The sequence below is a fragment of the Nannospalax galili genome, unplaced genomic scaffold (genome assembly GCF_000622305.1).
Source record: "Nannospalax galili isolate Female #2095 unplaced genomic scaffold, S.galili_v1.0 scaffold307, whole genome shotgun sequence".
In the NCBI taxonomy this organism is placed as follows: Eukaryota; Metazoa; Chordata; class Mammalia; order Rodentia; family Spalacidae; genus Nannospalax; species Nannospalax galili.
In genome coordinates, this window is record NW_008359625.1 from 435,802 (window position 1) to 450,296 (window position 14,495).

Sequence of the window (14,495 nt, forward strand, 5' to 3'; positions counted from 1 at the left end):
TGTACTCATGTATACATGTGAGTGTGGAGGCCAGGGGAGTCAACCTGTCCCTCTGGAGCTCCCCATTCTGTCTTTTGAGACAGGATCTCTCACTGACCTGAGCTCACCTACCAGTCTAAGCTACTGACCAACAAGCCCCAGCAGGGGTCCTCCTATCTCACCTCCCCAGTGTTCCAATTACAAGGGCACACCATCTCACCTGGCTTTTTTACCTGGATTCTGGGGATGGAACTCAGGTCCAGGTGTTTGCATGGTAAGCACTTACTGATCGAGCCATCTCCTCAGGCCTCAACTGCTTTCCAGCTGCTAAAAGACTGGACACATTATTTTCTGCCTCCCACATTCATAAAACAGGGATAGTAACCTAACCCATCAACTCCCTAGTTATTGTGACTAGTGAATGAGTTTATACAAAAGATTTATAAAGCATAATAAATGGCCACCCTAATTTTAAGTAAGCACCTGATCACACCACATCAGAGCTAATTTAGTTGGAATAAGAGGTTAATGTTCAATCATTAAGAAATTTCTGGAAGCAGCTCTGTCAGAATAAACATCTATTACCAGGTTTAACTCAATCAAGAGACATTGAGGCCAGTGTAGTGACACACATGTGTAATCCCAGCACTTGGGAGGCTGAGGCAGAAGGATGGTGAGGTAGAAGCCAGCTATCGAGAGATCCTGTCTCAAAAACCAAATACTGTACAGTTTAGTAGTGTTAACTACATTCTGCAGTATTCTGCAATGGAGCTCCAAATTACTTCAGCTTACAAAACTGAGATTCTACACCCATTACCTAGCTTTTCCTTATTCACCTCCTATGCCCCAGGGAACCACCATTTTCTGTTTCTATGCATTTGATTATGTTAGATCCCTCATACAAGTAAAATTTGGAGGTATTTGTCTTTTATGACTCGTTTGTTTCATTTAACATAAATGCTTCAAGTAGCATGTGTCAGTGTTTCCTTCCTTTTGAAGGTTGACTAACATTCCATTTTATGATGTACCATATTATGCTTATCCATTCATTCCACAATGTGCTCTTGGGTTGCTTCCACCTCTGGGTTGTTGTGGATAATGTTGCTATGAATACAGGTGTACAACCATCTCAATAGTCTGTTTTCGGTTCTTTTGACTATATTCCAGATAGGATGGCTGTATCATATACATAGAATTATTCTTTTCAGGGTGCACCAGAATGGGATGCTGTTTCCCACCTTAGGTGCCCTGTTTTACTATTCCCACCAGCAGAGGTGCTCCTGAAGACCCTGTAGATTCCCAACCTACCCTGGGGCTGGTATGAGGTTCCGTGTCAGAATGCAGTCTCCAGACAGGTATCCCCCTCCTTCCCAGGAGGGCTGCAAGGCACAACCAGGCAAACTCCTTTCCCTTCCCCAGCCGCCCAGGAGGCCGGACCAGCACGGACAAGGAGGCTGAGGGTGCTCCACAGGTGGAAGCGGGCAAGCGGCTGGAGGAGCTGCGCAGGCGCCGTGGGGAGACTGAGAGCGAAGAGTTTGAAAAACTCAAACAAAAGCAGCAGGAAGCAGCCTTGGAGCTGGAAGAACTGAAGAAAAAGCGGGAAGAGCGAAGGAAGGTTCTGGAAGAGGAGGAGCAGAGGAGGAAGCAGGAAGAGGCGGAGCGCAAAGCTAGAGAGGAGGTGAGACCTGCTGGGCCCAGCCAGGGGGCCCTGAGTGCTCCCAAGCCGGGGTACATGACCCGTGGCCCTGTGCCCAGAGGGGAACGATTCTCAGAAGTCCACGCTGCCACTCTTCTCCGCGTGGACATTTAGACATGTACTGTATCAGCGATAAGCTTGGTCTCTCAGTCAGTAGAGTGCTTGCCCAATATGCACAAATCCCAAAACAGCACATAAACCTGTGTAATCCTAGCACCCGAGAGGTAGAGGATCAGAAGCTTAAAATCATCCTCTACCACATAACGAGAAACAGGCTAACCTAGGCTACATGAGACCCCATCTCAAAATAATAATCATATTAGTGTGTACTGGCATGGTTCTGAAACCTGAAGACATGTTAACTTAAGGCAGATTTCATGAGAACTCATGATGTAGGTACTTGACACCCCTCTTTTCCAGATGAAGAAACCCGGGCAGAGAATCATTTTGTAAATTTCCCGGGGTCCCACTAAGCCCAGGACCTGTTCTGCCTGTAGATAAAAAACAGTGTTGAAACTGAGGAAGATGACAGGTCTGTCAGCAATCATAGGAACCATGTCAGATAGCAGGTGTGGTGGCATAGGCTTATAAACCCAGCACTGGGAGGCCGAGGCCGGTGGATCATGAGCTCAAGGCCTGTCTGGGCTCTGTAGTGAGTTCCATTCCAGCCTGGGTTATACAGAGAGACCCTGCCTCCACAAACACAAACCAAAACCAAAAAATGAAAGAGAAGAAAAATAGAATGGCTACATGATAGTTGTTATCCAATATTTGGAGAGAAGTTGTGTGCGTGCGTGCATGTGTGTGAGCATGCGTGTTTGTGTGTGTGCAAGTCAGAGGACTACTGTGTGGAGTCAATGCTCTCCTTTTATCTTTACACAAATTCTGAGGCTCGAACTCAGATCTCCGGGCTTTCACAGCAAATACCTTTACCTGCTGAGCCATCTTGCCAGCCCTGAAGTTATTTTTAAGTAGATTAGAATGTACAGGTGTCGAGATGGTGTCTGCACTACAGTGTACCAGAACCCAATACAGGGCCAGGGCCTTGTCATCATGAGAAGACACATTTGTTCCATCCATTAACACAGAGCTAAAAACAACAGATCAAGTTACAAGGAGGAAAACTTTGGCTCAGCATATGAAAAAATGCTAAACCAGCTACAGCTTATATTGCTGTGGTTTACAAAGTGCATTCTTTCCTTTCATCCTGGGGTACATTCTCAATTTATGGGCAAAGAAACCAGTAATCAAAAAGTTGGAGTGACTTGTTTGAAGATATTTGATGGATAAGTGTTAGGATCGGCATGGGGACCCTTCTTTTCCAATTCCTGAGCCTAGAACGTTTGAGACAGTAATCTCTATCCCTGAAAAACATGTAAAAAGATTTTCATTGTTTGTCTGACATGGATGAAATACACAGTTTCCCTAAACTGTGTGAAAAGTTCAGATAAATTATTCTAATGTCTCTTCCAACTCCAACTTTTGATGAGCCCATGACTTTTGGCTAGACCATAACTGTGATGGAAGAAGTTTATAATCAGACAGACCTGGACTTTGTCCTAACTCTGCCACTTACAAGCTGAGACCTTGGGGCAACAACTAGGATACTCTGTCTTATTCACCCTGACTGTGGAACAGTGTCTACTGCTGACTAAGCAAATCATTGTATTCACAGTGGCTGGCACATCACAGGTCCTCACACAGCAGGAGTTATCATTTTACTGAATACTTAGAAGCGGGGATACCAGGGCAGTAGAACTGGATTGAGGGCTTTTGGTCCATCCTTCCACTAGGCACAGAGTCCTTCTGCAGCATCCTCTGGCACGTAGCCACCCATCTCTGCTTCAGAACACCCAGTGGTAATAATATCATGGTTATTTTTTACTTATTTGTGTGTGTGTGCATGTATGCATGGTTATGTGTGTATGTATGCACATGTGTACATGTGAATATGGAAGTCAGAGGTCAACCTCAAGTATTCTTCCTCAGACACCATCCACCTTGGTTTTTGAGATGGGGGCTCTCATTGACCTAGAATTCACTGAGTAGGCTAAACTGGCCAGCAAGTGAACCCCAGGGATCTTCCTGTTTCTACCCTCCTAGTGTTGGGATTACAAATGTTTGCCACCACATCTGGCTTTTTAAAAATATTTATTATTTTCATCTTATGTGTATGCGTGTATTGGCTGCATGTAGGTAAGTGCACCCATGTCATGCAATGCCTGCAGAGGACAGGAGATGCCATCAGATCCCCTGAAACTGGAGTTATGGACAGTTGTTAGCTGCCATGTAGTTGCTGGGATTCAACCCCAGGTCTTCTGAAAGAACAGCCAGTGTTCTTAACTGCTGAGCCATCTCTCCAGCCCAACATCTGACTTTTTAAATGTGGGTCTGGGGGTTGAATTTACTCCTTATCTTACAAAGCAAGTACTTTATGTACTGAGCTATTTTCCCAATTCTATTTCTTTTTTCTTCTTTCATTTTTTGAGACAGGATCTCATGTAGCTCAGACTAGTCTTGAGTCTGCTATATAGCTGAGGATGACCTTGAACTCCTGATCTCTTGCTTCTACTTCCCAAGTGCTGGGATTACAGGCATGCAATATCGCACCTCACCAATCCAACAGTTTGAAAACTCAAAGATAATGCATCAGTCTCTCAGAAAATCACTTTTTTTTTTTTTTTTGGTCTTTTTGAGATAGGGTCTCCCTGTAGCCCCAGCTGGCCTGGAACTCACTATGTAGACTAGGCTGGCCTTGAACTCACAGAGCTCCGCCAGCCTCTGCCATCACTCTTAAAGGATAAGCAACTTGATCAGAACTCTGAGCCTTGGCCTGAGAGAGGATAGGACATTCTAGGCCAGGAATGAAAGCACAGAAGGGTTAATGAGACCCATTATGAGCATCTGTGATTTCTCCATCAAGGCAGACTATCAGCATCATACCACCTAAAATAATTATCTTCAACTGAGTTGAGGGTAACCATAGTATCATCTCGTGTAATTTGCCAAACTTGGCGCCATGGATTTTTAAGAAACTAAGGCAGATGGCAGGCAGGGTCAAGGTCACACAGTGGAAAGTAACCTCTCCAGAATGCAGATCCACACAGTGAGAGTCCAGTGCTCTTCTGAGGACAGGGCTCGGCTGTTGCCCTCTCACTCCCTCTTTCTCTCACAGTACTTGACAGATTGTGATGTGCTTGGCATGTGCTCTTTCTGTCAGGAAGAGAAGAGGCGGCTAAAGGAAGAGATTGAAAGGCGAAGGGCAGAAGCTGCTGAGAAACGGCAGAAGATGCCAGAAGATGGCTTGTCCGATGACAAGAAGCCATTCAAGTGTTTCACCCCTAAAGGGTCGTCTCTCAAGGTATGTTTGTCCAGAAATCCTTCTTATAATATGTCCCTTATGATATAGCAGAAACCTGATTTGAGCCCTTTTGTTATCAATTATTTAAGGACTTCCTTCGTTTCATTTAGCTGTATGCTGTTCTTTTATGTCAGTCTATGGCAAATTCAGTATCTGGTGAAGGCTTGTCCTTCATACATGGTGCCTTTTTACTGTGAACTCACATGGTGGGAGGGAAAAGAAGTTGAAAAGCAAGTTCCTTCCTTTTTTTAAAAATTTATTTTTATTTTTTAAATTTTATTTATTATTTTTATTTTATGTGTATAAGTGTATTGCCTGCATGTATGTGAGTGCACCCGTGTCATGCAAAGCCTTGGAGGTCAGAAGAGGGCTTCGGATTCCCCTGGAACTGGAGTTAAGGACAGTTCATAGCCACCATGTGGGTGCTGGGAATCGAACCTGGGTCCTCTGCAAGAGCAGTCAGTGCTCTTAACAGCTGAGCCATCTCTCTAGCCCCCCTCTTCCTTTTTAATAAGGGCACTAATCTCATTCATGAGGGTTCCACCCAGCTACCACCTTTTAATATAGCGTGTTGGGGATTAGATTACACCATATGAATTTTGAAGGGACACAGACATTCGGACCCCAGCTTGTTTCCACAGTTTCTTATTTTCAGCAGGTGGAAAAGAGAGGAAGCAGTGCTATTTGTACCTTTTGTGTAATGTAGGCTCTGCTGTGTATTACAATGACATTTGATAATCTCTAAATTTTATCTCCTGTACACTCCACTATGCTTAATTTGAGCAGCTGAGACTGGAAGCATGTAAAGTTCATAAAATGGACACATATAATGGTCTAACCTGCCTTTCGTGTTAGATTTGTGACCATTGAAAGCAGAGCAACTGGAATTGGGCCAAGTTCAAATGGCAAAGCTATGATCATGGTTGATGAGCTGTGACTTGGATAGGGTCCTCTTTCAGGAGAGTTAGGTCTTACTACTGCGTCCTGGATCTGAGCTCCTAACTTTTAGGACAGATGTTCTGCCCAGAGAAAAGAGAAGGAACAAGAAAAAGCTGAGGCCAGAGAGACAAAAAAAAAAAAACAAAAAAAAAAAAACAGCTTATTCAATAAAATACCGTCATTTGTAATCAGTCTGTCATTCATTCATTCATTGCCGAGTGTGCCTTTTGCTGTGAGGCTGCACATTGAGTTGAATGCCCAGCACAGTGCCTAACATATTGAAGGCATTTGACAAATATTTACACACGTGTATGTGAAAGAGTGAATCTTCGGAGTGTTTTTAACATCCTTATCCTCATTTTCCATCAGCCTGGCTAGGCTGCAAACCATCAATAATGGGCAAAACCACTGTAGAGTCATAGCCAGGCTCCAATGGCCATATGCATATATATGCATGGAGATCATGTTATGTGGCTCATAAAAGTGACTAAAAGCCAGTCACTTCCATTTTACAGTTAGTGCCTGGTTCATATGAAAGAATGCCATTTTGCATGTGTGTGTGTGTGTGTGTGTGTGTGTGTGTGTGTGTGTGTGTGTGTAGACAGGTGTTGTTCCTCAGAAGCCATACAACTTTTTTTTGAGATGGGGCCTCTTCTTATCCTGGAACTCTCCAAGCAGGTAGGCTGACTAGATAGCAATTTCCCCAGAGCTCTGCCTGTCTCTGACTCCCCAAAGCTGGGATTGCAAGTGCATACCACCACATGTGGATTTTTACATGGGTTCTGGGGATCAAACTCAGGTCCTTATACTTGCAAGGCAAGTGCTTTACCATCTGAGCTATCTTACTAGCCTTTAGAATTCTTTCCTCAAATAATTTCATTTCATTTTTAATATGTTTTAGATGTCAATCAGTCTAATACATCCAAGGAAAATTCCATTGTGCACTAGGTCATGACAATTTGGGTAAGGACTGATCACATATACAACACTGGTCCATAGTGACATTATAAAATATCTTGGTTTTTTGTAAGTAGGACCCATGATGCTCACACAATGAGATCACCCAAGACAATGCATTACCTGTCACTTGTCTCCATGGTTATGTTCCTTAAAGAACTTGCTTTGGCTGGTTTTCTGTCTTTGAACCCAGCTCGTTCTATAATTGAATTTTGGTAACTGCTGGTGCTGGAACCTGCCACTTTGTTATGATCACTATAGTGTACAGTTTGTATTATATAATGCTGAGGGGAAGGGAAAAATTTGATGACCTCAAAATATTATCAAATAGTGCATTTTGCTAGTTCGTTATGACTTCTATTGTGTGGGAAACTCTAAACCAGAATTCTCATTGTTAAATTATGCTAACAGTGAATGATTTTCCTACATATACATGGAAAGAATAAATTTTAAGTTAAATTTAAAGGTTTTTATTGTTGTTTGAGATTATTGATAAGGAAGCAGGCCATGAAGTACCCAAAATATCACCTAAAACTGTTTCTTCCTGAGTTTTACCAGGACAGCACTGCCTCCTGTTGGTGATCAGAAGCATCACCTCCCTCCTTAAATTCCTTAAACTTTACTAAACAGTATTTCATTTATAAATTGCACACAAATCAATTATTTAGAGCTACTAGGTTAAGGCATTTTCCCACAAGAATGCATTAATCAATGGAGGACAAGTCCTGACAAAATGCGAGAATGAAGTCAAGACTGACTATTCTAGACACAAAAAGAGGAGTGTGATGCAGTCCACAGCTTGAGTCAGTGACGGCCAGATAAGGATAGCCCAAGTCCGGCCACATACAAGCCTCAGCTCTGCTCCAAGCTGAGCTCTTCTTCCCACCACCCTCCACACCCCAAATTGTTGTAAGGTGTTTGATTTGTAAAACTGTCCTTTCCCCTCTAGCTCACACACACACCTAGAGTCTCCCTTTCATAAATCCACATATGAAACTGTAAGCTACAAAACTTAGGTCCAAATCAAGACTTTTGAAAAGCCTTCTCCCATTCCTAATGTCTTATCCTATAGACATGACATCTTCTTCTATCTTTAATAAAGTACCTACCACTGATATGTGAATGTGTTCTCCTTATCTACCAAATGTGTATTCTCCTTAAAAGACCCTTCATTCTCTTAGGCTGCAAGGCACACACATGCTAAAAGTTTCCATAGCCCACCCTGTCCAGGAATCTTCTACACTATAGTGACCTACCCTATCCTAGCTGATAAAGTTGAATAGCCCTTTGTCTCAGTCAATTTGGATAAATATAACAAATTACTTCAGGCTGAGTAGTTATTTTCCAGGTATAGGGATATATGCCTGTCATCCCAGCACTTAGGAGGCTGAGGCAAGAAGATCAGGAACTTAAGGATAGCCTACAGGACATAGTGAGACCTTGTCTCAGAAACTCCAAGGACAAAAACATAAATAAATTAGCATTTGTTTTTCACAGTTTGGAAGACTGGAAAGTCCAAGATCATCAGCATGCCAGCATTTCTGAGTCCTAGTGAGGGTTCTCTTCCTCCTCCTCTGCAAATGGCATGTTCTTGCTGTCTTCACATATCTCAGAGAACAAAGAGAGAACACAAGCTCTCTCATCTCTCCTTATTAGGGCACTATGTCATTCATGAGGCCTTCACCCTCCTGACCTTCAAAGACCCCACATCTATAACTCATCACTTTGATAATTAATTTGCTACATGTCTATATTAAGGGCCATTTTATTGACTGGTTTTTAATTTGCTGTCAAACTGAATCAACCCCCCACCCATGTGTGTAGGGGGGTGTCTATTCTTTATCCTCTGCCAATCCAACTCTCACCTTCCCAGTCTCACTACCAAATATGTTATTCATAATTTTCCTCTCTGGCTGAGCTGCTGTGCACAGCACCCTAGTACCCTTACGTGTTCTTTGGTGTTTTTATTTTCACGGTTCAGAAATGATAGTGGCATGGTTGAAGGACACTGTAACAAGCCACAGGTCACAGAGCAGGAGCAAGTGAAAACCTTGTGTCATTCTGGATGTGCCTTCCATTACTTCTGGGACAGTATCTCAAAGGCACACCTTTCTAGCCCACATTCATTCTGGCCACCTTCCAGTATATTCTCCATTCAATCCTGTCTTGGTCTTCTCCAGGTTAAAGAATTTTGTACTTCAGGATTTTTCCACATGCCGTTGTCTCTGCATATTCACAGGATTCTTTTCTTTTTCAATTCCTAGATAGAAGAGCGAGCAGAATTTTTGAATAAGTCTGTGCAGAAAAGGTAAATATAGTTGATTGTTCAGTTGACAATAATCAGATGTTGTATACATGGAAAGAGTCTTCTGTCTCATATTTTTATGTCTGGGTTTATCCAGCAGTGGTGTCAAATCAACTCATCAAGCAGCAGTAGTCTCCAAGATCGACAGCCGACTGGAGCAATACACCAGTGCAATTGAGGTGAGCACTGTCCTCTGATTATAGTCCTGTAAAACAGAATTGGGCTGTGATTACACACCAGATCATAGAAATGCTTAGGGTGATGAGCAAGTCTGGTTATGGACTAGTTGTGGAGAAGGACAGTGATAAAGATGCATTAGAGAAGATTTTTAACTAGATTATTGTTTACTACTCTTAGTCTGATTTTTCTTTGAAGAAAGGATTGTTTTGGTGACTAGATCTGTTGGTGTGTTTATTATATTTATTCAAAGATATGTCTTCAGTTTTGTTTGTAAAACCTCTTATTACCTAATAAAAGTAGTAGCTTAAAGTAATCCCAAGAAGAGTGCCAACTTGAGTTCTAATCATCACCCATTTTCAAATTGGTGATTTCATACTTGAAGGACCATCGTTTTATGCTTCTGTCAACTTTTTTTCCTTCATCTTTTCTATTCAGTTGAACTGGGAGTTTTACTATATTTGGAACTAATGTGTATTTCTCAAGCCAAAGCACTAAAAATGTACCATCATCAACCAAGATGTGTTTCTGGTCGACTTCTCCTTTAGGGAGACTTTAGCAATGGTTTTAGCCTTTGTATCAGAACACTGATAGTGAAATGATTGGATCGGACTGGTTTGATTTGCTTTCTCTCTTCTTTGTACTCAGAATTAAGATGCCTATAAAATAGCTCATAAACAAGCAACAAAATGGAATAAGAAAGAGAGGGACATTATAGTATATCAAGTATGTGAAGTCCTATTCACATGATTTTTATTCACAAGACTGGTGTCCTCTAAAACATGACAAATTGCAGATAGTTCATTCCTATGACCGGACTGGCCCCAGCACTAGTAGGTCTAACAAAGCCAAGACTGTGGCTTCAGACTTTGCCCCTAAAGATGCCACTCATTGCTGCTGACCACCTTGATGATAAGCACAAGCCACCAAGCCAGACTGATGGTGAAACTTGTGCCGTTCTGGACTCGTTCATTACAGCTGGGAAAGTACCTCAGAGGCACATCTTTCTTCCATTCTTTCTTCCCTACTTCAGGACCTTTGCATATACTGTCCACTGCATAGAATGAAGCATCTTCCTCTCATTCCCTTTGCCACTGCTGAGTCTTCCATCAGATCTGGTTTTAAATGTTACTTCCTCTGAGTAGCCTGTTTTATGTCTCCAAACTAAGCATTATTCCCCTATTTTGTACTTCCTTCTCGGGCTTTATAGCAATCCATTATTTTTCTTAGCATTTACTACAATGCAAAATAAGTACTCATATACAAGTTACTATCTTTTGTTCTACTAAAATATAAGCTTTCTGTGGCTTATAGAACAGACTGTCTTGCTTTGAGCACCTCCATCTCCCCAGGGCCTAGCAAAGTACAAATACATAGTAGAGATTAAGAACCTATCTGCTGGGACTGGGGAGATGGCTCAGTGGATAAAGTGCTTGCTGTGAAATCATGATAACTGGAGTTCAGATCCCCAGCACCCATGTGAAAGTTGGGTGAATGTGGCAACCTACCTATAAATCCTACAAATCCCAGGCCACAATCCATCACCAAGGAAAGTCAGGGTGGAACCTAGAGGTAGGAACTGAAGCAAGTCCACAGAGGAATGCTGCTTACTGACTGGCTTGCTTCCCGTGGCCCGCTCAGCCACCCCTTCCATACAACCCAGGCTCACCTGCCCAGGGATGGCACTACCCACAGTGGTCTGGGCTCTCCTACATCAAATTGCAACTAAGAAAATGCCCCACAGGCATGGCCATAAGCCAATCCAATGGTGAAAGTTTTTCAGCCGAAGTTCCCTCTTCCCAGGTGACTCTAGTTTGTCTCGAGTTGGCAAAAACCAACCAGCATGCTAGACTAGCCAATTTGGTGAGCTCTGGGTTAAGTGAGAGACTCTGCCTCAATATATAAGGTGGAGAGTTATCAAAGAAGGCACCGGATGTCACCCTCTGGCCTACAAACACACACATGCACACACGTGCATGCTTACCTACACATGCATACACATACACATGCATACCACACACATATACACATGCAAAAAAGCAGCCTATCTGCTGAAGAAGCTTAGGAGCTAGGTCAGTCAGTAACTACATAAGAATAAGTACTTTAAGTTTGATCCCCAGAGTCCATATAAAAAAGTCTTGTGTAGTGGTACATGTCTTTAATCCCAGCACTTTGGAGGTAGACGCAAGTGGATCTCTGTGAGTTTGAGGCCAGCCTGGTCTACATAGTGAGATCTAGGCCAGGCAGGATTACAGAGTGAAACCCTGTCTCAAAATAAATAAGTAAATAAATAAATAACCGGTCCAGCTGGCTGTGGTGGCACACATCTTTAATCCCAGCACTCTGGAGGTAGAGGCAGGCAGAACCCTGGGAGTTCAATGCCAGCCTGGTCTACTTAGTGAATTCCAGGCCAGCCAGGGCTGCATAGTGAGATGCTGGTCTAAAACATAAAAAAAAAAAAAAAAAAAAAAAAAAAAAAAGCCAGGCATGGTATGCTGGATAGCTTTAGTGTCAACTTGACACACCTGGGTTGAAGGAGCCTCAGTCGGGAAATTGCCTCTATTGGACTGGCCTGTGGCCATGTCTGAAGGGCATCTTCTTGATGAGTGATGTGGGAGGGCCCAGCCCACTGTGGGTGGTGCCACCCCTGGCCAGGTGGGCCTGTGTTGCATAAGAAAGCAGGCTGAGCAGGGGCCAAGGGAGCAAGCCAGTAAGCAGTGTTCCTCCATGGCCTGTGCTCCAGCTCCTGCCTCCAGGTTCCTGCCCTGAGTTCCTACCTTGGGCTCCCTGATGAACTGCGATGTGGGAGATGTAAGACAAATAAACCCTTTCCTCCCCAAGTTGGTATTGGTCAGAGTATTTTGTCACAGCAATGAAGAACAAACTAGGACACATAGTGGAAATACTTGTAATTCCAGCATGAAAGAGGCAGAGACAGCTGGATCCTTGGGGCTTATTAGCCAAGCAGTGTAGCTGAATTGCTGAGATACAGGCCAGTGAAAGACTGTCTCAAAAAACAAGGTAGATAGATGGCTTCTAAGGACTGGAATGATGCCTAAGACTAACTTCTGGTCTCCATGCACATGTGCACACTGACATGTACCCATATAAATATGTGCACACATACATACACATACACACATGAAAGAGGGCTGGGGACCTATCTGCTGAAGAAACGGAATCATCTCTCATTTTATAAATAGGCCAGATAGAAAGCATAATTCATTTCTGGAAGATCCTCTGATCTAGCTCATCTGGTTTCTTCTGAGAGCTGTGTATCATCCAAATGGAGCTGTACAACAGAATTTGTGAATCGCTTTCAATGAAGATATTTGACCATGAAATTTTTAGGTGATCATGTTGAAAAAGACCAGCTCACTATAATGTTATGAGGACAGACTTCTCAATGCCATCATAACATTTATTCATACGTTTCAGGGAACAAAAGCTGCCAAACCTACCAAGCCCGCAGCCTCAGATCTTCCTGTTCCTGCTGAAGGCGTCCGCAACATCAAGAGCATGTGGGAGAAAGGGAATGTGTTCTCGTCCCCCTCTGCATCGGGAACACCAAATAAGGTAAGCGTGTGATTTGCATCTTTTAAGTTTCAGTGAGTGAATCCCCCCCCCATTTTGTTTTAGGAATAACCTTAGTTCATAATAAAAGCAATAAAGAAGGTACAATTTGTACGTTTCCAGTGGCCAAAAATGCAAGCTTAGAAAGAATATGTTCGTGAGACACACCTGCATACTGAGCTGTGGCCATGAAATTCTAAATGAAGTGCTTGAGATTAATTGTCATCTCTTGAAGTTGGGAGGGATAAGGGGCAAACTGAAGAAAAACTGAGATTCTTTTGATGTCAGACTTAACATGTATGCTTATATGAAATAGTACTTGTACTAATCAGGGTTCTATAGAGGGACAGAACCAATACAGTAAATATACATTATGAAAGGGAAGTTATTACATCGGCTTACATAGGGGCTGGGTAGACCAACAATGGCTGGCTGCACTCTAGAGAGGCAGAGAACCCAGTAGCTGTTCATGTCACAAAGCTGGATGCCTCAGTACTCTTAATTGGGCGATGAAGGCCCAGAGGATTCGTGGAAAGCCTCTGGGGTTTAATCGTGTTGGAAGGCTGAAGAAACTGGATTCTTGTGTCAGTGAAGGAAGGCTGCCTACCAAAACCATAGGTCAGATACACTCACCAGCAAGAAGTGAAAGCAAGCAGGTAAAGCGGCACTGGTTTCTCCTCAGACCTCTTTCTAACTGGCCACAGCCAGCAGGTGCTGTGGGGCAGGGGCAGTGAGCGTCTTTTCCCTTAAGTTAATCCTTTCTGGGATTACCTTCTGGATCTAATCAAGTTGCCAGTCATGGTTAACCAGTGAAGTCCTTCATGAAATTTTGAACTTATGAAAATTCCATGGGTAAATTTACTTTTTTTTTTTTTTAAGATTTTTGTACAATTGATTTTTTTCATAGGAAACTGCTGGCCTGAAGGTGGGGGTTTCCAGCCGCATCAATGAATGGCTAACTAAAACACCAGATGGGAACAAGTCACCTGCTCCCAAGCCTTCTGTAAGTAGTATACAGGTTTTCTGAGTTTCCTTGATGTTATGGCTTCCAATAACAAAAGAATACGAGCAATTGGTTTAGGTGCTTAGGAAACACTTTCTGTTCTTTCCACTTTCTGTTCAATAACATATAGGTAGGTGTGCAGACTAAGGCCAGCCGAAGCAGCTGTGCCACAATTATCCAGAGAGTAAAATGGCATCAGACCTCTCTGCCTGAGAGAAAAGGGGGACTTAGCCACAATATCGGGACAGTTCAAATTCAAACCCTCTCCTGGTCTGTAACATTTTTTGGCTTCTATAAATTACATATAGGAGTTTAAAAATAAAATACCGTGTTAATTTGGCTACTGGCTTTATTACATGTACTCCTAATGTTCTCAAAAGAATGTGTTTTGGCTGTTTTGAGCTCATATTTTCTAATTTTACCTAATTTCTATGGGGTAACTTGAAATAAATGCTATAATTTTGTTATCAACACCCGCAAAAGAAAGTGATAAAAAAATAAAACT

At 42.7% G+C, this 14,495-nt stretch overlaps 1 protein-coding gene across 10 annotated transcripts in view; it reads left to right on the forward strand.

Annotated features, from left to right (window-relative positions):
* Positions 1-14,495, forward strand: part of Cald1 (caldesmon 1) — a 188,233-nt gene that overhangs the window by 164,821 nt on the left and 8,917 nt on the right. For 8 of the 10 annotated variants that reach the window (XM_008823448.3, XM_017795691.2, XM_029558847.1 and 5 more), the window contains 6 exons: positions 1,399-1,657; positions 4,896-5,036; positions 9,197-9,240; positions 9,335-9,416; positions 12,853-12,990; positions 13,895-13,990. In XM_008823448.3, coding sequence (XP_008821670.1) covers positions 1,399-1,657; positions 4,896-5,036; positions 9,197-9,240; positions 9,335-9,416; positions 12,853-12,990; positions 13,895-13,990 — 760 coding nt within the window. The remainder of the gene's footprint in view (positions 1-1,398; positions 1,658-4,895; positions 5,037-9,196; positions 9,241-9,334; positions 9,417-12,852; positions 12,991-13,894; positions 13,991-14,495) is intronic. The other 2 variants (XM_029558848.1, XM_017795693.2) reach the window with 1 other exon arrangement.